This window comes from Anolis carolinensis, chromosome 6, assembly GCF_035594765.1.
Source record: "Anolis carolinensis isolate JA03-04 chromosome 6, rAnoCar3.1.pri, whole genome shotgun sequence".
Classification (NCBI taxonomy): domain Eukaryota; kingdom Metazoa; phylum Chordata; class Lepidosauria; order Squamata; family Dactyloidae; genus Anolis; species Anolis carolinensis.
The window spans coordinates 47837739-47865621 of NC_085846.1; the positions used below are offsets into that span (position 1 = coordinate 47837739).

At 40.2% G+C, this 27883-nt stretch overlaps 1 protein-coding gene and 1 long non-coding RNA gene across 10 annotated transcripts in view; one reads left to right on the forward strand and one right to left on the reverse strand.

Moving 5' to 3' along the window:
- LOC103279182 (uncharacterized) overlaps positions 1 to 7622 on the forward strand; it is a 44168-nt gene extending 36546 nt beyond the window's left edge. Inside the window, exons 3-4 of the long non-coding RNA XR_010007148.1 lie at positions 3040 to 3115; positions 6900 to 7622. This is a non-coding gene — a long non-coding RNA (uncharacterized LOC103279182). The remainder of the gene's footprint in view (positions 1 to 3039; positions 3116 to 6899) is intronic.
- brd9 (bromodomain containing 9) overlaps positions 2016 to 27883 on the reverse strand; it is a 32382-nt gene continuing 6514 nt past the window's right edge. For 2 of the 9 annotated variants that reach the window (XM_008112985.3, XM_008112982.3), the window contains exons 4-18: positions 27335 to 27395; positions 25675 to 25819; positions 24754 to 24864; positions 22511 to 22686; positions 20768 to 20809; positions 20033 to 20165; positions 18746 to 18821; positions 9687 to 9782; positions 8820 to 8952; positions 8419 to 8530; positions 7992 to 8030; positions 6960 to 7031; positions 6181 to 6283; positions 3501 to 3668; positions 2016 to 2826 (exon numbers count right to left, since the gene is read on the reverse strand). In XM_008112985.3, coding sequence (XP_008111192.2) covers positions 2729 to 2826; positions 3501 to 3668; positions 6181 to 6283; positions 6960 to 7031; positions 7992 to 8030; positions 8419 to 8530; positions 8820 to 8952; positions 9687 to 9782; positions 18746 to 18821; positions 20033 to 20165; positions 20768 to 20809; positions 22511 to 22686; positions 24754 to 24864; positions 25675 to 25819; positions 27335 to 27395 — 1565 coding nt within the window. In that variant the 3' untranslated portion in view covers positions 2016 to 2728. The remainder of the gene's footprint in view (positions 2827 to 3500; positions 3669 to 6180; positions 6284 to 6959; positions 7032 to 7991; positions 8031 to 8418; positions 8531 to 8819; positions 8953 to 9686; positions 9783 to 18745; positions 18822 to 20032; positions 20166 to 20767; positions 20810 to 22510; positions 22687 to 24753; positions 24865 to 25674; positions 25820 to 27334; positions 27396 to 27883) is intronic. The other 7 variants (XM_016994470.2, XM_008112984.3, XM_008112988.3 and 4 more) reach the window with 7 other exon arrangements.

Consider the following 27883-nt stretch of genomic DNA (forward strand, 5'->3'; position numbering starts at 1 on the left):
AAAAAGTTTGGGGACCCCTGCTCTTGGGAACGGTTATACAGAGGAAAGAGGTCAAATGTAGTTGAGCAAACACACTTTATTTTAAAACAGGGGGTCCCAGAAAGCTCAAGGAAATCCAGTCAGAAATGCCCGAAAGGGTGAGAGTTCATGATATATGCAAGTTTCATAAAAGCGAGATAGGCTTGGTTTTCAAAAGAATTTGGTAAAGAATAAAGGTGTGTGGTGTCTGAAGAGTCCACCAGCTCCCCTCTAGATGACCCATGGAACCCTGCCAGAAGTTCCTCTGCATCGTGAGATGGGAGCTGGTGGATTCTGTGGATCATCTATGGCTCAACCGACATATGCTGCTGGAAAAAGCCCTGTTTGATGAGATTGAAGAGAAGGTATACAAAGACAAGGTGAAACTGATGAACTCCTATTTTGCCTTGATCATCCCTTAAAAGGAAAAGAGAGCTCTACCAACCAGTCAAGCCTTGTTTCCTGGTAGGGAGTGAAAATGGACAAAAATAATACCTGTAACCCTTTGCAACAGGGCCCTTATTCCCTCCCACAGAACTCTTCAAATCAACATTGCTTGATATTTTTTATTCACAAATGAATTTTTGGTAGAATAACATAGCCTATCTATTCACAATCTCTAATAAATATAGGCATTTTCCTGTTCTCTTTGTCATGCTTCCACTCTATTCTGCCTTGGTCAGACCACACCTGGAATACAATTCTGGGCACCGCAGTTGAAGGGAGATGTTGACAAGCTGGAAAGCGTCCAGAGCAGGGCGACTAAAATGATTAAGGGTTTGGAGAACAAGCCCTATGAGGAGCGGCTGAAGGAGCTGGGCATGTTTAGCCTGTAGAAGAGAAGGCTGAGAGGAGACATGATAGCCATGTACAAATATGAGGGGAAGTCATAGGGAGGAGGGAGCAAGCTTGTTTGCTGCTGCCCTGGAGACTAGGAGGCAACGGAACAATGGCTTCAAACTACAGGAAAGGAGATTCCACCTGAACATCAGGAACATGTTGTCGAAGGCTTTCATGGCCGGGATCACAGGGTTGTATGTTTTCCGGGCTGTATGGCCATGTTCTAGAAGTATTCTCTTCTGACGTTTCTCCCACATCTATGGCAGGCATCCTCAGAGGTTGTGAGGTATGAGGCCTCTGAGGATGCCTGGCATAGATGTGGGCGAAACATCAGGAGAGAATACTTCTAGAACATGGCCATACAGCCCGGAAAACATACAACCCATCAGGAACAACGTCCTCACTGTGAGAGCTGTTTGGCAGTGGAACGCTCTGCCCCGCAATGTGGTGGAGGCTCCTTCTTTGGAGGCTTTTAAGCAGAGGCTGGATGGCCATCTGTTGGTGTGCTTTGAATGAGATTTTCCTGCTTCTTGCAGGGGGTTGGACTGGATGGCCTGTGAGGTCTCTTCCAACTCTACAATTCTATGATTCTTTCTCTCAGATTCCAGGCAAGCAGTACTTTGTAGAGGCTGGCTGGCAAGCTTTTCTCCCAACATCGTTTTTTCACAGATAAAGCCTCAAATTTCTGATTATTATGAGGAGCAGCTTAAAGAGTTGGGTGTGTTTTAGGGGACACAGTAAACAGAATGAAAGATGGCACCATTACAAAAAAAAACAATTGTGCAAAGAGTCATCTTTTTCATTTGGTCTAGATACTGCGTCCCTTGCTTATTTGACAGTCATCAAACTGCAAAGATTAAGAACTTCATTGACTACGCTTATTAAAAATTGCCAGTTTTAATAAAGTATACCTGAAAGGAACCAGATCCATCTGTTCCTTGAACACTAAGTAGGGTCAGATGCTCTGGTAAATACTCATATGGGAGAATAATAAGGAAAACTGCTGTAGGATGTATTTCAGTGAAAGGAACTGGCTAACACCCTTTTGAAGATTTCTTGCTTCAAAAGAAACCTATGGGGTTGACATATGTTGACAGGTAACCTGAATGCACATACACACACATTAATACAGAAATTATATACCGGAAGAACCAGAATAGTAGTATTTTGAATTTTATTATAATTTACAATATTTTTTATCAATAACTAATTATTCTGTTTTATACATAATACCAATTGTTTAAAAACCATTCAATGTCAAATTTCAAATACCTAATTTAAAAACTTCAAACACATTTATCCTTTCTGAAGGTACAACTTCACCCATATTCACAAAACACTTAAACAAGACAATCTGGCACAGAGATTCTAAAACAAGTCACCATAACTTTTTTCTTCTTAAAAAGTTAGGATCTGGGATATCAATTTTCTTAAATTTTAATTTAGCCATCCTCACAGGGAACAGTTTGTGGAAGACAAATAAACATGAAGAGAACCATAGTTTTGAAACCTGTATTGCCCCTGAAAATACTTCTCCTTGAAGAATTTCTAAGTGGCTATAATTGTAAACAAAGTATAAAATATTTAATGATCGACAGCATGATAAACAGCTGGTTAGTTGAATAAATAAGGTTTCTTAAATACGTAATTGGTTTCTGTCTGAGTTTTATAGTACATATCCCTAAAACACTGCATGAGATGGTATATAATACCATGATCTATTTACTATCCAAGTCAAATTTACAAATATATACATAAGCATTATTATACAGCAATCCTTGTACAAAAAGAGAACAAACGGAAATGTATATTGTCTCATCAAACTCAGTAAAACACCAGACAGTTAAAAAAATATATTATATATGAAAAATCAGTTGTTGGCATTTGGAGGTTCTGGGGACTGAAGGAATTCATAGGGGTCATGGACCATGTCTTGTTGTTCTCCTACACTTAGATGAGAAGGGCTTCCTGTAGAAGAGAGCAGGGAAAAATATAAAATCATATGCTATTTGGGAGACAGATATTTTGAAAAATCTCTGTTTCACAGACGTACTATTTTGATTGATATTCTCTGTGCGTACTTCAGCAATGACATTAAATCTATGGTAAAAAATATCACACTTCTCACATTATATTGCATATAGCTTGTTCATTTCTCCTTTTCCCTTCTTTCTACAAAAGGTAAACAAGCCAGAAAGGAAAGCTCTATGTGACATCCAAACCCAAGTTCTAAAGACGACAGGACTGTATACTACCGGTATTTTAAAATTCTTACATAATTTTGTTATCTTACATATCCCATTTTGTGAATTTGCAATGAAACATAACCTGGGATTATAAAGCATGTTAAAATGTTCCCATCTGATTTCTTTGAATTGTTCATGCAAAGGGAAGAATCAATTGATGGTATGTGTGTACCAGCACACAATACATTCACATTATGATTTTATAAGCCTGGATTGCTGGCTTTTCATTATGTGGAAACGTAACCAAGGCCTGCCTAGTATTTGCTGTAAGGTTAGAACCTTTAGTATCCTGGCCCTAGGAATCTGGAATTAACTCTGACAAAACGTATTAAAGTATTTTATTTTGCATGAAACATAACCCCAGACCACGGAGTAGATAGTAATATTGAAATTTACCAAGATGATGTTGATCCCTTTCAGATGCATTAGAGAGGGAACTGAGGTTGGAGGAAGGCCTAGATCCTACTCTGTCAGTCTGTGCCTCATGAAGATCCTGTAGTAATTTTGTGGTTTCGTCCAAATGTAAATGATTTTCATCATGATCAAGCTCCTTTTTTACTTTACCTGTAAATGTAATAGTATTAGTAGTAGTAGTAGTAGTAATAATAATCTGGTTTTGAATGAACTATTTAATGGAAGAACTGTTTAATTATCCTGCCCCCATCAATGTTTCTTTTATGTTAAAACTAAATAAAGGCAATATACTTTAACCTTCTAAAGACGTGCTAATTGTATCTAAAGATTTAAAAGATATTCAATTTACATGGCAATTAGAAAAGCACAGCAGTCAGATATCAGAAAAGAATTGAATTCAAGTAGCCAAAGGAGACTACTAGCTTTCCTTACCAATAAAGATCACATATGCTTCAAAATATGTCTATGTGAAAGGTGCACACATTTTGGCCAAGTTGATCGTGCTAGATCTATCTATCTATCTATCTATCTATCTATCTATCTATCTAAAAATGTAATGTGTGTTTTCCCCATGGAGTAAACAACAAAACCACTGAACCAAATCACACCAAATTTGGCCACAAAAGACATAGTCATCCAATCTTTGTCTTTCAATAATAATAAAAAACCTAGAAAAATACTCCAAATTACAGAGAATGAGAAAGAGCCTTTTCCCCCCTAGCTGCCAGTCAGAACGGTAGGCTCTGTTGCCTTTAGGCCCCACCACCTTCATATCCTAGCAACTCTCTCAGCCAAAATGGTGCACAGGGAACAGGCAGAGTGCACTTAGGCCTCATCCACACTGCCTATAAAATACAGATTATCTGATTTGAACTGGATTATATGGCAGTGTAGACTTAAGGCCCTTCCACACAGCTATATAACCCAGAATGCAAGGCACATAATCCACAGTATCTCCTTTGAACAAGATTATCTTGAGTCCACACTGCCATATAATCCAGTTCAGTGTGGATTGTATACAGCTGTGTAGAAGGGGCCTCATGTAACCCAGTTCTAAGCAGATAATATAAGATTATAAATATATAATAATTACTGTGGTATAATAATACAGAACAATATAATCTCTAAAATCAGGACATTAAATAAAGAGAAACACTCTAAAAAAAGGGAAATTGGAAATTCCAGAAAGGAAACAATCAGGGCCAGCTAACACCTCCCAACAAAGCATTACCCCAGGAAGGAAGCAGCCAGGCTTTGAAGCTGCAAAGCCATTAAATGCTCCCAACAAAGGATAACCCCAGGAAGGAAGCAACTAGGCTTTGAAGCTGCAAGGCCATTAAATGCTAATCAAGATGACTAATTGCATCATCCATACTCACCGCACCGAGACTATGCATTGCTATTCAACCTAGCCAACCAAGGATTCCACAAGGTAGAAAGTGCCCAGGCTTGCAAGCAGCAAGGCTATTCAGTGCTATTCAACCTGGCCAACCAAGGTTTCCCCCTAGGTAAAAGACCCCTAAGGCTTTGAAGCCATGAGGCTACTCCATCCGATTCAACCTGGCCTAGCAAGGATGCCCTATGTAGAAAGCGGCCAGGCTTTTAAGCTGCAAGACTATTCATTGAAATTCAAGCTGGCCAAACAAAGGAAGTAGCCAGGCTTCAAAGCAGCTCTTTGATTGAGGGTGCTACTCCAGCTCACCAAACGAGGATTCCCTTAGGTATAATATAGCCAGGCATTGAAGTTGCAAGGCTATTCAGTACAATTCAACCAGACCAACAAAGGATTAACCTTGGTAGAAGGCATCCAGGCTTTGAAGCAGCAATACTACTCTGTACTATTTAAGCTGACCAACCAAAGATTCCCCTAGGTAGCAAGCAGCCAAGCTTTGAAGTAGTGAGGCTATTCTTTGCAATTCTAGCAGTCCAAAAAACCATTTCCCTAGAACGCAAGTACCCAGCCTTCCAAGCAGCAAGCCTACTCCTTTGTATTCCAGCTCACCAAACAAGGATTCCCATATGAAGAAAACAGCCAGGCTTTAAGGTTGCAAGGCTCTTAACTGCTATTCCACCTGGCCAATAAATGATTCCCATAAGCCATAGCAATGCATGGCCGGGCACATTATAGATTTGTAGTGGAGTATCTTGCTTCTTATTTATTTTTATTGGAAGCAGCCACAGAGATAGATGGGAGGGATTCAGGCCATGATTTTGGGAAAATTTCTGCTACTGGCTCTGCCCCCTCAGGCACACGGCCAAAGCTCTGCCCCCTCAGGCACACAACCTCAAAGTCCCGGCCTTGAGCAGAGGAACCAGCACACCGTTCCTTTTCATCCATCTGTAGCACACCAGATATTGGCTATCACAACTAGAAGGATAAATGCCAAAGGTGAATAGTTTTTTTAAAAAAATTCTGTGTTCAAAATAAGATGCTTTGATTGTGTGTCTCTGCATAGCAAGGGATAGCCCTAGTGGTCTCTTCCAATGCTATACTTCTATGAAAATATGTGGTTCTGTGTGCCCTCTAATTTTCACAAAATCTTGATTGGGTGCTGCACTGAAATCCCAGCAATGATCAAGTGATGAGTAAAAACAAAAGCCTGAGAACCAGTGTATTATATATGAACTACTAAGTCATACTTAAATATTGAATTACACTTACCTAATGAACTCAACATGGATATATCAAGAGACACGTCCGAATATGGTTTCATAGATAGAAAATCCAAAACAGAACTCGTATTGTCTCCAATGGCTTCTCCAACCTGAACAGAAAGAGGATAAATTTGGCTACATAGTATAATAAGGGAGTCATTCGTTTACCCCTAAACAAGAGTATTCTCTCAAACAGGACAATGCTTGGGAATTGCTAAGACCCAGCTTTATGTTCAAAATAGTTATGTTAAACAATTCATAATGGAACACAGCAGCTTCCATTGGCTAACAAAGAGCATTATGGATGAGCAGAGATTTAAAACAGATCTCCCTAGTTCCAGCATGGAATATCTCTACGGTATTTACAAAATAGGCGTTTTTCCAAGATAAAAACTGATGTCTCTTTGTTATGAATATATCTTGATAATAAAGAATACAATGATTGCAATATCTAGGCATGCATTGCCTGAGCACATTGAGTATGATTATTAGCATTATTATGATTAGTAATTTTATTTATATCCTGCCTTATCTCCAAAATCAAGACTCAAAAGAGGCTCATCTTCGTAACGGCGGATTTATTTAAAGCACCTCTATCCCACCCCTTATATTTGAAAATGTTACCAGTAATTTTGGAGATCACTTTTAAAGCAAAGACATGGTAGACTCTGTAAGCTTTGCTGTCTTTTAAAAGATCTAACTAAACATTATTTTCTAAATTTTCAGGTCTTGTAACAATCATCCAAGAAAAAGTTCAAAGATAGAAATGGTATAAACGCATCTTACCATACTTTGCTTGGAGGCATCTGGACAAGTATTGCGCAATTTGTGTTCTTCTTTAATGAGAACTGGTGGAACCTAAATCATTAACATACATTTGAACTGTTATCAATTTAGAACCAATATTCACTTTTCCAGTGGCACCTTCATTCCACATGACCAAAACCACAGTAAGAGAATGTCACATTCTGTCATAAGGTATAAAATTGATTCTTTTTCCTTTGGTGTGTTGTTGTGTGCTTTCAAGTCATTCCTGCTTCTTGGCAGGGGGTTGGACTGGATGGCCCGTGAGGTCTTTTCCAACTCTAGATTCTATGATTTCTTGGTTATGGTGACTACTTGCCAACTCTATCACGGAGTTTTATTGGCAAGATTTGTTTCGAGGGAGTTGTCATTTCTTTTCTTACTCTTAGACTGCTTTCCTTTTGCAGGGAGTGGGGTGGGGGTGGAAACATACATTTGCCAACAGACATTTGGGGAATTATCAGAGGTAGGCTGCTGGGGATTGTGAGTGGGATTGGGGGCGCTTTTTAATTGTAATTGTGTTTTAATTGTTATGTTTCATGACACAAAGATGTAATTTTTTTATTATTATTACACTCATACCTATACACGTTTTCTTTGTTTTTAATTTGTATTGTGTCAGGTGAAAGGCAGGATAAAAATAAAGTAAATAAGTAAGTAAGTAGGTAAATAAATAACACTGCCCAGTGGTTTTCCATGGTTGAGTAAGGATTCACACCCTGTTCTAGAACTGTAGTACCACACTCTAAACACTGCATCATGGGTAAGTAATGATTAATCAAGAAACAGAACTATCTTTGATGTAAAGACACACAAATGTACTTCCTCACCACTATAATTCCTAATGTTTTGGAAACATTTACAATGGTGTTATAAACAATGTCATAATTTATGATTTACAAGAAGTTCATAATTTGTACTGAGGGTGTTTAATACTACTCAATCACATTCTAAAATAAATTTACAACAAAAACACATAAAACAAAAGTGTTTTTTAAATATAATACAACTTACTTTCATTTCATCTGGAGGTTTCACTGGAATGTTTCTCCTCTAAAAATGAGGAAAATATATTTAATTTTTTTATTTATTAATTCTTCACAGTAGGGATGGATGGATGGATATATATCTATATATCTCTATCTATCTATCTATCTATCTATCTATCCATCCATCCATCCTTTCAGTCCCTACTTTATCAATCAATTGGTTCAGTTAGTTCCATTCATTTTAGTGGGATATGAGAGAGAGAAAATCAAGAAATGATATTTTTGAGAAGAAGAATCTGTCCCCTTCTATACTGCCATATAATCCAGATTGTCAAAGCAGATAACCTACTGCAACTTCAGAAAAACCATCTCTAAGGGTTGACATAAGTTGACAGACACATACATACATACACCGTGTTGACTTACACCGTGTCTACATAATGGAGTCTTACCTGTTTTAGCTGGTAAATTATTTTGGAATGATCTCCCCCAGTGATTTGATCTAACAAGTCATCCACTATTTTTTTACTGTAACTTCCAGAATCTTTCACAAATTCCTGCAGGCTAGAAGAAATGAATATGTAAAATAACACATTTACCCAACTGCATGCATTTCTGTATTTTAGAATGAATACAAGTTTTACAAATCTCCTTTTTAAAGCTCTCACGCAAGATTCTATATTTTCTTTTTTTTAAAATTCACTATCTGCAGATTAAAATTTTGAGCTTCAAAACTCTATATGCCAATTATGCTAGCTTCCAGATGAATTGCTTTCTACTGTATGCCTCACTATGAAGCAATCGTAATGTTACTGTAGTCTGCAACACAATGCTGCCTTACAAAATTGCTTACCTTAAAGCACACTGGATCCCAGTTTCATCTCCATATCCTGAATACAGGAGTTCCATTTCATCAGCTTTCAAATCATGAAAGATAGAATGGTTTTGCATAGAAAGTGCTGTATTAGCACTTGAAAGAAATGTAACTGGAAAGATAAGAAAAATATATTTGGTACCCTCATTCACAAAAAACACAAGCAAATCTATGTTTCTTAGGAATCCGGCACCAGAGTTTGCTGGTCTGGATAACATAGGAGCCATCTTCTTTGACTACTGCATATGCAGCAGGGAAAGAGGAAAGGGCTACAAGCAAAAGGCTCAGTTATAGCTTAGTGTGATATAATACATTATTATATTTATTTATTTTTATTTATTTCAATTATTTATACCCCGCCCTTCTCACCCGAGGGGACTCAGGGCGGCTTACAAGTGGCAATTGATGCCGTTACACTGATATACAATAAACTAAAATGATTAAAACAGATAAAACAGTCATAAAATAGTCATAAAATACAATATACAAAGTTTAAAACAATGCAAAGTGCTTATGCCATTCATCCACCAGACGTTATACAAGAGCCGTAATTCAGACCGCGTCAAAGCCAACACATGCTTATTCTTCAAATGCCTGCGTACATAGCCAGGTATATGTAATATGATCAATTGAAACAGCCAATTAGTTCACCTAAAAACATGGTTTTCTACAGATCCAGACATTCAGCTTTAGATCAGGCTCTAAAACCATCCAAAGTTAAACTAACATTCTTTTCTTTCTTTACAAGTGAATCAAAGTTCAAACACGTTGCCAAAGGTTTTAATATGAAGTTACTCTTCACAATATCAAAGTTAATTTGCTCAAAGTTGTTTAATACATGAGTACCTTTATGTCTTCTGTCATCTTTAAAGCCCAGTGCTGTGAAACCAGGTAATAGTTTGCTTGACAAGGAACTCAGATCCACTGGATGGGTTTCCTCCTCTGTTTTTAATTTAAAATATATAAAAGTTACCTAAGTATAATAATCAGTATCAACGTTTAGGTATGGAATCTGTTATGATTGAGCCTCATGGCTCTGTTACTGACAGACGTGGGCGTAAGACTCCTCGAGAGTCAGATACTCTCGAGGAGCGAGAGAGAAAAAGACTGCGAGACATATTTGCAGCACCATCTGACGAGGAGTCTTTCGAAGGGTTTACGGAGAGAATGGAGGAGGGGCTAGTTAGCTCAGAGGAGGATGAGATGGATTGGACTCGGGTAAGGGAGGAAGTGGGTGCCACTGGCCATGATGGGACAGAAGATGAATGGGGACCTTCAGGATTAGACCCATGGTTTAGCTGGAGGGATGGGACGGGATCCACAGCTGGAGATGCTGTTGGGCGTAGTCAGAGGTGTTCCAGCTCTGACGAGGAAAGTGATGAGGAAACGCCCGGGTTAAGGAGGACAGCTGACAGTGATGAAGATTTGTAACTGGCATAAAATGGGGCTTGAGAGCAATTGCAAATTGCGTTGGGCAAGGTAATCTGGGCAAACGCTTGGGATCCGTGTGTGTGTGGGACGCTTCCCTGAAGACTTGTGTGCTTTCCTGTGCTGTGACGTAAGTTGATTGGAATCCAGGGTCAGACGGCGGGAGGGATTGTGTGGGCATTTGTTTGTGCAAACCTGTGCTTACTCTTATTAGCTTGACCTTCCGTCGTCTTCTTGACGGACGCCATCTCCTGCTTTGAGAACTCGGACTGAACTGACTACGGCTTGTCTTCTCCCCCTACTTGGACTTGGAAAAACTACAAACGTCTGCTTCTGGCTTTGATCTACGGAACGGAACTGGTCTACTCAACTGCTACAATCCTTGGCTGATTTACTCGTGTTGGAGATCCTGTCTGCTGTGTGTGTGGGGGAGCGACGCAAGTTACTCTAAGCACAGTGTTGGCAGCAGAGAGGAATCTGCTGCCAATTAGTTGCATTCTTTGTATCTTTTGTTCCTTGGCTTTCGTTTCGTTTATACCCAGGCTGAAGCAAGCAGTTTGTTTTTACCCGGATTAAACTCCGGTTTAATCCGGTTTATCTTTTGAACATTTACTTTTGCCCCTTTTTGCTCCTAAAGGCAAAAACTGCCTGGCCCTTGTGTTTTACGGGCATTTTTTGAGTTCTGTAATCTAATAAACTCTGTTACTTTGAATCTTGTGGCGTTCTGTCCTTGACAGATTGCCCAACGCCATAAAAAGTTTATTGCAGCAATAAACCCGTCAGGAAGACGATGGATGAGTTAAGGGCCAAAGTAGACCAATTGCAAACGGCTTTTACCGTTAGCCAAACAGCTCAGGCTGTGAAAGGACATGTTTTGACTCCTGAACGCTTTGACGGAACCAGGTGCAAGTTGCCAACCTTTTTGGCACAAGTGGAGCTTTATTTTTCTCAGCTCAGTGCTCATGCTTTTCCTACAGACACTAGCAAGGTGGCCTTTATTTTGAGTTTGTTGACCGGTCCCGCAGGACAATGGGCCACTAATTTAATTTTGGGAAATGACCCAGTCAAGGACAATTTGAATAATTTCAAAAAGTTGTTAACTGATACTTTTGGGGATCCTCTCCGCACGGAGAACGCTGGGTGGGCTCTGTATCGGTTGAAACAGGGAAAGGGGACTGTTTTGGATTACTTAAATAAGTTTAACCTGTATCGCCACCAGCTGGATTGGGGGGAAAATGCATTCATGCTTTTATTTACTGCCGGGTTAAGTGATATGCTCCAGGATGAATTAGCACGCTTGGAGCCGGCTGAAAGCTGGGACGCCTTAGTAGCTAAGGTGCTGCGTTTAGACGCAAGGTTCGAGGCTCGTAAACACTCAAAAGCAATGTGTGCGCCACCCATGCATGTAACCAGGGCACCTGTGGTGATGGGGGAAGAGCCCATGGAGCTTGGGGTCTTTAAAAAGCTGTCTACAGAGGAAAAGAGCCGTAGGAGGCAGCTGGGCTTGTGTTTGTACTGTGGGAATGCTGGGCATTTTGCCAAAAATTGTAATGTGAAACCTTCCCAGCTTTCGGGAAAAGGCCAGCCCTAGTGCGACGTGAGTCCAACGCACTAGGGCTCCTCAAGCAGTCAACTGAGGGGAGGAAGCATGTTTTCGTACCCATTACATTATCTGTTGGGGGAAGGGAACTTGTTTCTACTTTGGCACTGCTGGACTCAGGGGCTACGGTCTCCTATGTAGATATTGAGTTTGCTAAGAAGCATGGCATTCCTAGAGTGCGCAAGGCATGCGACGTGTGGGTGGAAGGAGCAGATGGGAGACTGCTGGAGACTGGGGTGGTTAACCATGAAACCTCAGCAGTAACGTGGGAGGTGCAGGGAGTAACGGGAACGTTTGTGTGGGATATTACGAGCTTGCCTAGATATGATGTGATCCTGGGGATGGATTGGCTAGCTGTAGTAAACCCACAAGTAGATTGGGCAACACGTAAAGTGATCTTAAAGAGGCAGGATTGTTGCACTCTAAATGTTACTCATTCTGATATGGAGGGAGTGCCTGCTGAGTATGGGGAGTTCTCTGATGTATTTTGTAAAAGAGAAGCGGACAAATTACCACCGCACAGGCCATATGATTGCGCCATCAAGTTGGCAGAAGGTGCGAAACTGCCAGCAGGGAGGCTGTATGCCTTGACTGTACCGGAAAGGCAAGCTTTGCGGGAGTTTCTAGATGAAAATTTAGCCAAGGGGTTTATTCGCCCATCTAGTTCTCCAACTGCGGCACCAGTATTCTTTGTAGCCAAAAAGACTGGGGAACTTAGGCTGGTCTGTGACTATCGGATCCTAAACAAATACACCATTCGGGATAGGTACCCGCTCCCTTTAATCTCGGAACTGTTATCAAGGGTGCAAGGGGCTAAGGTCTTTACCAAGCTTGACCTGCGGGGGGCCTATAACTTAATCCGTATACGGGAAGGGGATGAATGGAAGACGGCATTTAACACGTGTTTCGGATGCCACGAGTTCCGAGTCATGCCTTTTGGGCTTTGTAATGCTCCTGCGGTATTCCAGAGGTTCATGAACGATGTGTTCAGGGACCTAATTGACCAATTTTTAGTGATTTATTTGGATGATATCTTGATTTTTTCTAAGGACGAGAAAGAACATCGTCAACATGTCAAGCAGGTTCTGCACCGACTGCGGGCTAATGGGCTTTTCGCCAAGGCTTCCAAGTGCGTCTTTCATGTGCCTGAAGTGGAGTTCCTAGGTCATGTAGTGTCAGGTAGGGAACTTAAAATGGACCCACATAAGGTTGACGCCGTCAACTCATGGCAGGAGCTGAAGACTAAGAAGGATGTACAAAGGTTCTTGGGTTTCGCTAATTACTACCGGGAGTTTATTCCGAATTTTGCAAAGCTCACGGTACCTTTGACGCAGCTTCTGCGCAAGAAACAGCCATTTGTGTGGGGGCGGGAAGCTCACGAGGCGTTTCTACAACTAAAGTCTAGTTTTCAATCGGACAACATACTAACCCATCCTGATGTTGACAGACCGTTCGTGGTAGAAGCGGACGCTTCTAGCTACGCGTTGGGGGCTGTATTGTCTCAGAAGGATTCCTCAGGGACCTTGCGTCCCTGTGGATTTTACTCGCGGCAACTAACACCCTTCGAGCAGAACTATACCATATGGGAGAAGGAGTTGTTGGCGATTAAGGTGGCGTTTGAGGTGTGGCGGCACTGGCTTGAAGGGGCACGGCACCAGATCGTGGTCAGATCTGATCACAAGAACTTAGAGCACTTGCAAACAGCAAAGAAGTTAAACCAGCGTCAAATCCGCTGGGCTTTGTTTTTCTCCAGGTTTAACTTCAAGGTGCAGTTCGTGGAGGGGAAGGCAAACTTGCGGGCCGATGCTTTATCCCGCAAGCCGGAATTTAAGACCAATGAGCAGGTAGTATGTCAGACCATCTTGCCTACTGCCTCTCTGTGTGTTGTAGATAATGAGCTTGGGTTACATGACCAGATCCTTGAGGCTCAGAAGGATGATGTGTGGACTCAGGAGCAACTGATGCTGCTCTCTGCAGGTAACCGTACCATACTGCCGCATCTCCAGGATCAAGACGGGGTATTGGTGCGTAGGGGGCAGGTTTACGTACCAGTAGGGACCCTCAGGTTGGAGGTGATTAGAGCCCACCATGACGAACCCATGGCTGGGCACTTTGGCAGGTTCAAGACCGTACAGCTTATCACCAGGAGCTACTGGTGGCCAAAGATGCGGCAAGACATTCTGCGCTTTTGTGACAGCTGCGCCGTTTGTCAGCAGAGTAAGACGCCTGTTGGGCGCCCTAGAGGGTTGTTATCGTCTTTACCTGTTCCGGAGAGGCCATGGCAAATCATTTCCATGGATTTTATTTCAGATTTGCCTAAGTCTGGGGGTTATACTTGTATTTGGGTGGTGGTGGATTTATTTAGTAAACTGGCTCATTTTATTCCTTGTTCAACCATTCCGGCGGCCCCTACGTTGGCCTTACTATTTACAAAGCACATCTATCGTTTGCACGGAGCACCCGAGGTGATTATTTCAGATAGGGCTCCGCAATTTGTGTCACGCTTTTGGAAACACTTCCATGAGTGTTTGGGGACTAAGTTAAACGTGTCTTCAGCTTTCCATCCGCAAACGGATGGACAGTCGGAACGGGTTAATGGGCTCTTAGAGCAGTATCTGCGTTGTTTTTGTTTAGATCAACCCACGGCTTGGGTAAAGTGGTTACCGGTGGCGGAATTTGCTTACAACAATGCGGTGCACACGTCTAGTCAGCATACGCCATTTGAGCTAACTTATGGTTTTCACCCACGGGGAGGTGTGGCGCCGTCGACCAATGTGGTCTCTTCGGACCCTGTGTACCGCTCTTCGGAAATGGCTGCATTGCATGATGTTGCCCGTCGCTTACTGTTGGAAGCTAAGGCAACGCAGAAGACTCAGGCTGACCGCCACAGGCAGGCAGGGGAGGAGTTGGAAGAAGGGGATTTGGTGTGGTTATCTTCCAAACATATTAAACAGGCTGGGGGAAAGTTTGCGCCTCGGTATTTGGGTCCCTTTCCTATCGTTAAAAAGATTTCTTCTGTTGCGTTTCGTTTGCGTTTACCGTCTAGTTTAAAGGTCCATCCAGTCTTTCATCGTTCGCTGTTGAAACTTGATACCTCTAGTCGTCGTGGTGCTATAGCGGAGGGTATCACTGCCACTTCTCCGCCATCGGGGGAGGAGGCCTTTGTGAGAGGGGATAGTGTTATGATTGAGCCTCATGGCTCTGTTACTGACAGACGTGGGCGTAAGACTCCTCGAGAGTCAGATACTCTCGAGGAGCGAGAGAGAAAAAGACTGCGAGACATATTTGCAGCACCATCTGACGAGGAGTCTTTCGAAGGGTTTACGGAGAGAATGGAGGAGGGGCTAGTTAGCTCAGAGGAGGATGAGATGGATTGGACTCGGGTAAGGGAGGAAGTGGGTGCCACTGGCCATGATGGGACAGAAGATGAATGGGGACCTTCAGGATTAGACCCATGGTTTAGCTGGAGGGATGGGACGGGATCCACAGCTGGAGATGCTGTTGGGCGTAGTCAGAGGTGTTCCAGCTCTGACGAGGAAAGTGATGAGGAAACGCCCGGGTTAAGGAGGACAGCTGACAGTGATGAAGATTTGTAACTGGCATAAAATGGGGCTTGAGAGCAATTGCAAATTGCGTTGGGCAAGGTAATCTGGGCAAACGCTTGGGATCCGTGTGTGTGTGGGACGCTTCCCTGAAGACTTGTGTGCTTTCCTGTGCTGTGACGTAAGTTGATTGGAATCCAGGGTCAGACGGCGGGAGGGATTGTGTGGGCATTTGTTTGTGCAAACCTGTGCTTACTCTTATTAGCTTGACCTTCCGTCGTCTTCTTGACGGACGCCATCTCCTGCTTTGAGAACTCGGACTGAACTGACTACGGCTTGTCTTCTCCCCCTACTTGGACTTGGAAAAACTACAAACGTCTGCTTCTGGCTTTGATCTACGGAACGGAACTGGTCTACTCAACTGCTACAATCCTTGGCTGATTTACTCGTGTTGGAGATCCTGTCTGCTGTGTGTGTGGGGGAGCGACGCAAGTTACTCTAAGCACAGTGTTGGCAGCAGAGAGGAATCTGCTGCCAATTAGTTGCATTCTTTGTATCTTTTGTTCCTTGGCTTTCGTTTCGTTTATACCCAGGCTGAAGCAAGCAGTTTGTTTTTACCCGGATTAAACTCCGGTTTAATCCGGTTTATCTTTTGAACATTTACTTTTGCCCCTTTTTGCTCCTAAAGGCAAAAACTGCCTGGCCCTTGTGTTTTACGGGCATTTTTTGAGTTCTGTAATCTAATAAACTCTGTTACTTTGAATCTTGTGGCGTTCTGTCCTTGACAGAATCTGAATCACAATAATTATCTCTACAATTATCCCTATTTCATATATATCATATGTACATATATGATAACATATATCTGGTCTATTGTCGGTGGGGGTCACAGGGTCTCCGGATGTAGGTGACCTACAACTCCCATAAATGAAGGTCAGTTTCCCCCAAACCCCTCCAGTAGGTTCAGTTGGTCATGAGGGTTATCATATATGTACAAGATTAATAGAATCCAAGTTCCTGTGTGATGCTGTAGATTTTTTTCATTTGTAATCTGCTGAAGTGCTGTTTTGCTATAGTGCTTGAAGATTTTGGATGTTAAGTCTATCTTGTTGTGAAGTAGACAGCAGCAATGTTGGGGAGGGTTCAAATCAAATTCATTGTCACAACCAGGCCTGTCAGCCCCTCCTATATCTACCCAGGCATGCCTTCAACGCCCTCTGGTTGTACCACAGATTGACCACCCACATTTTAATGAAATAACTGAAAGGTTGTTTATATAAATAGGTGAGGAAATTATGGTCAGTCAGAGGAATGCCACAGTAATTTAGTCAGCAACAATAATTTTTTTCAGATTAAAATTCCCTTGAAAAATGCAAATTAATATTAATGTTCTAGTCCAGGCTTGTCCACAATGATTGAACAGCTTTTGAGTGCAAGCTTTATAGAATAAACAAAACGAAATGGAATAATCAGTATATTAGGTCTACAAATATTGGACTATTATTTGTAATCTATACACATAATAAAACTGAAAATCTGTATGTGTGTATGTGGCACATGTGTCCATTTACACAGACAGGCTCGTGCCTCCACAAACAGTTACGACTCCCAGTGCTGAAGAGACATCAATAACCCTCCCTCCAAGGAACATTGCAGGTTATAGTGGGTGCCATGAACATGTCCAAGATCCCTGCTAATGTCCTTCACAAACACTATATTGCTCACCAACCAAGTGAAGGCTTTCATATGGGGACAAGTTCATCCTAGATTTTCTGTATTTCCTTCACCAAAGACACTTCCCACTGTTCCTTTCTCTCTTAATGGTTTGGAATTTGCATGACCCTGCCCACTGCCTCTCCCTGAACCCTTTCCTACAGCACACAGCAGAACTGATCAGCAACTGAACAACTACACATACTGGAGGGGTATGGGGGATTGATTCAACATGATGGAAGTTGCAATTCACCCTGCATCAAGAATAGCACTATGACCCCCACCGGCAATGGACCTGGACATTTGGCACACAGAACCCCCATGACCAACAGAACATACAGGAGGGATTTGGGGGGAATGGACCTTGACATTTGGGAGTTGTAGGTACTGGGATTTATAGTTTATAGTTCACCTGCAATCAAACAGCACTCTGATCTCCACCAATGACAGACTTAGAACTAACCTGGCACACAAAACCCTCATGACCAACTGAACCTACTGGAGGGGTTTGGGGGAAACTGACCTTCATTTATGGGAGTTGTAGGTCACCTACATCCGGAGACCCTGTGACCCCCACCGACAATAGACCAGAACCAAACCTGGCACACAAAACCACAATGACTAACTGAACCTACTGGTGGGGTTTGAGGGGAACTGACCTTCATTTCTGGGAGTAATAATTCACCTACATCCGAAGAGACTGTTACTCCTGCCGAGAATAGACTGGCACCAAACTTGGCAAACACAACCCCCATGACCAACTGAACATTCTGCAGGGGTTTGAGGGAACTGACTTTCATTTCTGGAAGTTACAGTTCACCTATATCCAGACACCCCCGTGACCACCACCGGCAATAGACTAGGACCAAACTTGGCACACAGAATCACCATGACCAACTGAACCTACTGGAGGAAATTGGGGGACTGACCTGCCATGGTCGGAGCTGTAGTTTACCCTGCAGCCACACAGCACACTGAACCCCACTGATGATGGATCTAAAGAGCAAACTTGCCGAACATGCCAAACTCTAACCACTGATGGACTTTCACCCACAACCTTATGCATTTTGGACAATTAAAACAAAGCCGGGTATGTACTGGCTAGTTCGTATTATAATTGCAAACAGGTTAGTCAGAAAACCTGCTCAATTATTTTAAAAGACTCCCCGAATGGGTGGTACATAATCAGGATTATTATGTGAGGACTTTTTTTGGTGTATCTGTCATGGTGGATATCACAAAAATTATGCACTTTTTGTGTGTTAGTGTTTGGGCCAAGACAATTCTTCTTCTTGCAATGTGATCCATTGCAAAGGTTGGAGATGATCTAGTTTCATATCCACTGTAAACCTTCATGGATGTTAGCATTAGCTCTCTGTTGTAACCTAACACATTTTGCTAAGAATTTCTCTGGATATACATTTGATTCTTTTGCAGTCAATTCAATCATTGCAACATACTACCATTACTAGTCATGAACTTCAAATGAAGGTATTTATTTGGATCACTCAAAATAAGATGAATTTCTCTTACTCAGTAACAGAACAAATTTGAAAATAAAACATAGCCACATAACAATAAAAACACAGTTACGGATATATAATGTCTATCAGAACAATTACCTTCTGCTTCTGGATCCGATGGATTAAGTACACTGAAGAGTAAAGACCCATCACCATTCTTTTTCAGATATCCTATCTGTTCATAAACAGACACAATTATATATATTATTCTTAAGTTTACCAATAAACAGTGAACATCCGCTAAACTAAAAGGTTCAAAGGATTTTGCCTGCACTTTTGAGATTATGCATTATCAGTACTAGGCATGTACTTGTCCCCTGTCTTTATGTATTGTGATAGGAAGGGGGATACTGCATGCCCCAAAGGAAATAAGAATTGAGGTTTTGTGTGGTTTCCGGGCTGTATGGCCGTGTTCTAGCAGCATTTTCTCCTGAGGTTTTACCTGCATCTGTGGCTGGCATCTTCAGCCACACAGCCCAGAAACTACACAACACCTCAGTGATTCCGGCTGTGAAAGCCTTCGACAAAGAAATAAGCATTTCTTTTGGAATTAGGAATATCTCACGACAATTCACTTGGAATTAACATCATTCATTTATTAATTAATTCTTAGCTAAGCAGTGCACACACAGTGGCAAGATTTAAAACTGTATGTCACTCTGGGCAATCTGATATTAACATGCGGATGTGTCCATGGCATACTGACTTCCACATGTACAAGGCAATATGAATTACACCCAGAACCACACCAATAAATAAAAGTAAAGATGTAACTAATAGACAAACAGGTAGGTAAACTAACTCAGGTCTACATGAAGCTAAGTGCTTGCCTTGAAAACAGGCAGTCTAATTTCCAGAACAAATGTTTGATCAGTTCAGTGGTCTTCAAAGCACAGAAGATATCCCAGAGCATTAACGATTTAAAATTAGGATTATGTAATATGCTCTATTTGTGATTTAACTCTTTCACCGGATACCTATTTTCTATGTTTATCCTGAAATGTCTCTAGTCCTATCATATTGATGAATCATGCCAGGACACTAATATAAACATGAAAGCTATGTAATTTATGATGCTTGCAGGGGGGTGTTCACTACAGCAGAAACTAGGACCATGTCCTAGATCAGTCGGTCCAAACATTTGGTGCTCTGGCTGTCTTGGATTTCAACTCTCAGAATTCCTAACAGTTGGTCAAGGTGTCTGGAGCTTCTGGGGGTTGAAGTCCCAAAGACTGGAGGACCAAAGGTTGGAAACCACTATCCTAGATGAAAACTTCTGCTATGTGTTCAAACTAAGACCTCAATACATTTACGTTATATATTCATGTTATGTATTTTATGCTTAATGAAATGTCAACACAGGCAGTCTGAATTAAATGGCAAGACCTTGCTGTTTGGAAGACACTGATTGATCCGATCACGTGCTTCATCTGCTGCGTGTTCCACCAAAGCTAATACATGTTCTTCAGCTGTGCTGTCTGTCAGACTGCATGCATTTCCTTCTGGTTCAAATATACAACTACAACGGAATATAAGTTGTCACAAAATTAATGTAATTTTTCCAAAAGCAATAGGTACTGTTCTTTAGGATGAGCTAGCATTTCTTTTCTTGTTATTACTGAAATCAAGATTGTTTGTAATATAATATATCCATGTCAAGAATGGATACAGCACAAAGTTTATATTATATAAATGTTACATTCATGCAGCATATGTATGCAGTGATTTTCATTGTTGAATGTAAATCCAGCATGTTCCTGGGAGCGCAAGAAATTAACAAGATGAAGGGCATATCTTAGTTATGCTGCTTTTTAAATTTATTTATACAATGTATATGCCATCTGACTCCCAGCATGGACACAAGGCACTCCACCAAGCTAAAAACAAAACTGATTAAAAACCAACAATTAAGATTAAAATACAATTTAAAATAATCACATTAGACTATTAAATGTTTAAAAGTGTAAAATCACTTTGAAGAATTATTGAATTCATAAAGCCTTTCACACCTTGATAGCTATATTATCTGAAGAACAACCTCTTCCCATCTATTCCTGAAAACATCATTGGAAATTCTCCAAAATATATCCACATATTGAATTTCAACAGGCGACTACTCACAGTTGGAGTGTATCAGTGTCATCCTCCAAACTGTGGAACGCCCTACATAGAGAGGTTTGTCAAGAGGACAATTTTATTGGTTTTACGCACCAAATAACCATTTTTTCTTTTATAGGCTTTTATAAATCTATGTCAATTTTACTTCGCATTACCACCCAATTCATGGAAGGGGATGTCAGAGGGATGGTATTCTGACACCAGTGGTTCTGCACCCTAGGCTATAAATTACAGAATGCAGTCCCTTTTGTGAACTAGTAGGATATTACTGATATTCACTCATTGTGATTTCTTTCTTTCGTAAAATAGAAATAACTTTGATGAATGGTGTGTAGAGAGGTGTTTAATTGTTGGGAAATGATTCTTAAAGTGCAATTTTATGAATGTTTAGTCAGAAGCAAAACAAGAATATTAAGTGTTTGCAGCAGGGTGTCAAACTCATTTTCATCAAGGGCCATATTTGCCTTATGGTTGATTTCAAAGGACCATTGAATTTATGGATATAGAGGGTCAACAATTGTTATTTTTTACATAGTGGTCAGTGCTCTTAAGTTTTTACCCAGTTTGGGTTTCCAGATATTATTGGATGACAACGCAGTTCATTTTTAATTGCCTGCCATGCAGACTGGGGATAACGGGAATTGCAACCCAACAACATTTGAGTCTCTGAGGTTGGGAAGAGGTTAAACGACATTTTAAAGCCAGACATATCTACAAGCCTTGTATCTAAATTCAAACCCACTGTCCTCACTAAACAGAACGAACTGCAGCCTTCCAGATGTTATTGTATTACAACTCCCATCATCTCTGGCCATTATGTTTAATGATGAGGAATACAAGAGAATCTAGAGGGCCACATAAAATGACATTGTGGGCTGGATTCAGCCCATGGGCCTTGAGTTTGATACATGTACTGTACTGCATTATAGCCTCATTACATGAATACTGTATCCTTACAAAGAAAAAAGAAATCAAAACATGTAATTTTTGTTTCATAGTTTAAAATTGCAAAAAACAAGATACAACCATAAACAAAAGTCAAATCTGAATACTGTAATTTCCTTAAAGTAATATTTTATATTGAAACAACTTATGTTTCAAATAACAGTATCATTGAATATTTTGTTTACAATAGCAGTAACATTGAATATTTTTCAACTTGTCCTTTGGGCTCACTCCTATTGAACAGTGTGCCTATCTAACATCCACTGTAACTGCCTGTGTTCCCTAAAAGATGCTCCAAACATTCTGGAATGCAAAGGAGTTCTGCTTGAGGTTACAAAAGTTCCTTAGCAAATAAGTATATGCTGCATGGCTTTCCTGAAAAAAACAGCAACAATGCTCTAACTCAGGGATTTCCAAACCCGCCAAGGTCATTAGCTTGGCCCCCAACTTGAAGGCACACAGCAACAACAATCCTAATTAACTTGACTATCTCATCAGCCAAAAGCAGGCTCACACTTCCGATTGAAATACTGGTAAGTTTCTGTTGGCTAAAATTGTTCATTTTAAATACTGTATTGTTCTTTCATGTGTTTTTTTGCACTACAAACAAGGTATGTGGAGTGTGCATAGGGATTTGCTCATGGTATTTTTTTTCAGACTATAGTCATCATCCCCCAACAGTTTGAGGAACCATGCTTAAAAGTTTAAGGATTCCTGCTCTAACTAGTTCCTAAAGTTGGGAAGCAGTTTCATTTCCAATTAAAGAGACACAGAAGAGCAAAGCATTTAATCTATTTTTACCTAATAACTTCTTTACTTGGTTTTTTGGATTTCTTGGTTGTTTCAACATGCACAGGAACAACTTCAGGCACAGGTTCCTCAACAGCTGGATCTTCGTCACCCAAAAGAGCTGCCTGCTGAGAAAAATCCATGTCCTGCATAAACGACATGCTGCGCTTCAAAGCTAACAGCCGTTCCTAGAATTAGAAAGGACAGAGCAGCAGGGACTTTACACCTTTCCCTCATAGCCAAGGTGCTATGATGATGGGATGGGATGGGAATGGCCATGGCTTTGGGCCTAAGAGCTACATCTTCAATGATGATGCAACATGATTCAGTCATGGCAGCATGACACCAGAATACCTGCATCCTACCTAGGAAAGAAAACCTAGACATACAAAGAGACACCTACCTGAAAGTGGAACTTACCACAGTCTTCACATTCGCCATATACAGCAACAGATCATTATATAAATCCGCTGTTTTGAAAAATGCTTTTATATTTTCATAGTATTAAACAATGATCCTGTAATCCATCTTCTACCTGAAGTGTTCCCTGTTTTATGTAATTATTTCCATTATAAATTCTTTTGCCTTTTTAAATAAAATATGTTAGGTGAGATGCTGAGAGGAGGTTTGTATTCTGCTCAAAGAAGAATTATGGGGAGTCTTATGTTATATTTCATAAAAACACAAAACATTTGAGCATACAATTTTTGAAAGCTAAGGTAAAATTGTTCCTATACATCACTCTTTATGGAATGATGACAACAAATAAATATACCATATTTCTTCGATTCTAAGACACACTTTTTATTATATAAACATCTCTAGAAATAGTGTGCATCTAAGAATCACAGGTGTATCATGCATTTTTGTTGGTGGTGGCAGTACAACTGAAGAAATACAGTAGTATTTCAGGAAAGCTTCAGAATTTACTTTAAATATGTACACATACTCATTTATAAAACCATTTAAGAAAGTTAAATAATAATAGCGCAAAGTTTCCCAATTCAAAGTTTAAATTTTCATCATATTTCTGGCTGGTTCTACACTGACCATGTAACACAATTTGGTCTACATTGAACTGCATTATATCGTCACCATAGAACCATATAATGCAGCTCAAAGCAGTTCAAACTGAATTATAGGCTCAGTATTGAACCAGTTTCCAAGTAAGGCTACTGATCTCAAAGGGAAAATATTTCTGATCTTACCATATATACTCATGTGTAAGTCAACCTCATGTATTAACTGAGGACAGGTTTGGGGGCCAAAATCATGGACTTTGATGTGACACACAAATAAATAAAAAGTCATGCCACAGAAAGGGGAAAGGGCCTGTGCCAATTTAGGGGGCCAATCATAGGCATTCAAAAAGGCAAGAAGTGATATCACAATGGAGAAAGTAGCAGGGTTGGGGGTTTAGCACTGATAAATATTAAGGCACAGTGCGTATAGTGTGCTGAGGAGACGTTGATCCAAGCTTTTTCTGTCAATTTTTGGCAACTTTTTATTTACTTATTATACATGAGTGCTAAGAATTGTATTTGAAAGAATGTAGAGAAAGGAGCCCCGGTGGCAAAGTGCATTAAAGCGCTGAGCTGCTGAACTTGCAGATCGAAAGGTCCCAGGTTCAAATCCCAGGAGCGGCTTGAGCGCCCGCTGTTAGCTCCAGCTCCTGCTAACCTAGCAGTTCGAACACATGCAAATGTGAGTAGATCAATAGGTACCGCTCGGGCGGGAAGTTAACGGCGCTCCATGCAGTCATGCCGGCCACATGACCTTGGAGGTGTCTACGGACAACGCCAGCACTTGGGCTTAGAAATGGAGATGAGCACCAACCCCCAGAGTCAGACGTGACTGGACTTAACATCAGGGGAAACCTTTACCTTTACCTTTACCCTAGAGAATGGCAAAGGATCTAAAATTTACAATAAGATTATGGGGTATATGTTGGATCATGATTTTAATACATCATATTCAACATTTTCTACGTTCTAACCTCACTAATAGATGATAACAACTGCACAAAGACAAGTATTTTGCAATTGTGCTTTAATTGCATAAATATATATGCAATTATATGAGGATCTACTTCTTCTTGAAAGGAATTCCCTTTTAAATCACAAGATATAAATACCCTTGAATATGTCAGCCATAATGAATACTGTAATATCTAAAAACAGATGGATGAAATAATACTTCACAATAGTCTAAAGTACATTTACATCTCATTGTGTTCTCTTTCATAGTTGCCTTACTTTGCTCATCATCTTAAAGCCTGTATGGAGGATCTTTTTGGCTAATTTGTAGTACACCGTGTCTGGTCTGTTGTATGTCATTGCGTTGTCACACATCAATTTAAAATCTGCCTGGAAAACACAAACAATAAACACTCAAAAGCCTTTGCAGCTAAAAGCCATAGGCAAACCACAACAAATTCAACCACATGTTAAAATGAAATATATTTATGAATAATTTTAGATGTTTTGCGAAGGTTTCTTTCCCACTATGTCACCTGTACAACACAATGGAAGCTAGAAAAATCTAATTCAAATGGTTGCTGTTTCTTGATTTAACTCCTTCAAATTATAGTCATTTATGCTTAGCACTGCAGAATGATTGGTAGCTTAACTTAAGGAAATGGCCGGTTAACCTCTTTTAAAAGGTTTAGTCCTCGTAGTTAGTAAATAGATAAAAGTTGTAAACATGTTTCTTAACTAATCCACTTCTGAGTGCAGGCTAGGAAAAAATCCTTCCACGCATTAAACTAGTATGCTACATGCTAATTTTTGACAGACATTATATTATTTCACATGAAAGTGTATTCAAACCAAGCCTTACATCATTATTACCTCATATTGCTACCATTCTGTATGAACTGGACCAGAATATGTCATATCAGAAGTAAATCGTGTCTACAGCATGTCTACAGAGTGTAAAATCTGTTAAACTGAACTCATTCAATCACTGATATAATATAAAAACAAGGAAAAATATATAAAAACAAGGAAATGCCAGCATATTAAATAGTCTAAATGTTTATGCTGTGGCAACAGGATTATCCCTTACTTTTACAAAATGCACACAGGCAGTTTCACAACCATCATATTTCACAGACATCATGTAAGTGAACAACTCACTTATGGACTTCTAAATAGATACTAAATCTGTTCACTCACCTTGAATTCTGTTACTGATTTATAGTCATTGGCTGCAATTTTATCCTTCATTGTGCCAAAATCCATAGGATGTTTTATTATCATGGAATATCCAGGAGCAATGGCATCCGTGACTGGAAAAGCAAAAAATCCATGAGGATCTTTCCTAAAAATAAGAACACATTATCATTATTACTACTATTTTGTTTTTAAATCTTATTTACTACTCCATAAAATAATATAAAAGGTGCATTAAATTGATTTTAAAAGATACCCTGTTTCCCTGAAAATAAGACATCCCCTGAAAATAAGACCTAGTAGAGATTTTGCTGAATTGCTAAATATAAGGCCTCCCCCAAAAGTAAGACCTAGCAAAGTTTTCGTTTGGAAGCAAAAGTAAGACCTAGCAAAGTTTTCGTTTGCCCGCCGAACAGAACACCAAAGCATGCAGGATCGGTAAATGTATGTACCATAGATGGTTGTACATGGAAATAATGGTAGTAACAAGAAATTCTTGATAGGATCCACAGTTTGTCCGGTTATGCCGGTTTATGAAGATAAATGCTGTACAATATTTAATAAATGTTCATTTTTTTTTTGTTCAACAATAAATGTGAATTCTTCTTCATGGAAAAATAAGACATCCCCTGAAAATAAGACCTAGCTCATCTTTGGGAGCAAAAGTTAATATAAGACACAGTCTTATTTTTGGGGAAACACAGTAGTTATAGTCACATTTCGGGGAAGTCATCGGCCATTTTGGGCGATGGGACTAGTGCGCATGCGCAGGGGTTCGCTCGCGCGGTGACGTAAGGCACACAGTGTGCTTTATGTCATCGTGTGAGCAAGTGAACCCCCTGTGCATGTGCAGAGGAGTCCCATCGGCCATTTTGGACGATGGGACCTTTCTGCGCAGGGGTTGATTTGCTCGCTCGCACGGCACATAAGGCAGAAGCACCCAAGCACTCACTCTCCGCGTGAGCGATGGAAACCCTGCCCACAGGAGCCCGATGGGGGCGTTTACCCGGGGGCGCCCCCTGTTGGTGTGTGCCATCACCGGCCGCCTACTTCGCCTTGCCATTGGACCGCCTCCGCCTAAGGGCTAATTAATACATTTAGTGACATTCAAGTAGGACTTAGTTCTCAGAAATATAGGTAAAATAATCAAATTATGAATATTGAATATGACACATTGAGTACAATGTGAGCAAAAAGCATACATATACACTACTGTTTATATTCACATTCACAGAAAGGTTAATAAAATCAGCATCTTTTTCTGCAGGTATAGCTTTAAAAATGTTCCACAATTTAGAATGCACTAACAATAATATTACATTCTATATATATATATATATATATATATATATATATATATATATATATAAATTTTATTCAGTTTCCAGGTACAATACATAAAAGGGGGGGGGGGAACAATCTGTAAACAGGAGATATATGGCAAAAGGGAAAGAAAAAGAAAAAGAAAAAAGAGAGGAGATTCAGGGTATGGGGGGGGAGTTTTTGGTCTTCCATTCTTTGTTCTTCACATAGTTATTGTTCTGTTAAAGTTATTCTTTACAAAGTTTACTAAGACTCATTCATATACAAAATTCTTAAACTGGATTTTCAACTTCGTTAAACAACCTTGTAGGTGCCCTCCAAGTATGATATTTAGACTTACCTTTGTAACTGACGAAGGAAATGTTCCAATAATTGTTGGATAGGTGTACTTTCATTTTCTGCTATATTCAACATAACAAAAAGCAGATGATTACTTCATTGAGAGTACCTGTCATATATGTCACAAAACTGAAAAACTATAAAGCATTCAGTCATCATTGTTCATGTTTCTGCAAATAGTAATACAGAACTTATTTTTTTAAAGTTGGCCCTTATGAAAATGAAAGGGAAACATTAAAATATGATTATTATGTGTTAAAGTCTGTATGAGGGACCTAAATTCATAAAGCACCAGATATTGTCTGATCTTGAAAGCTAAATAAGGTCAGTTCTTATGAAATGGAAGACCAGATGCTATAGGCTATGTTTCAGAGGAAGGAAATAGCAAAATTACCTCTGAGTATTTATTGCCTGAGAAAACCTTTTAAAATAGATGGGGTCACCATAAGTCAACAAATAAAATGAAGGTGCATTCGCTCATGCGCGCGTGCACACACACAATGTCTATCTGAATTAGTGGTCTCCTGAAGAAACAACAGGGACCAAGAAG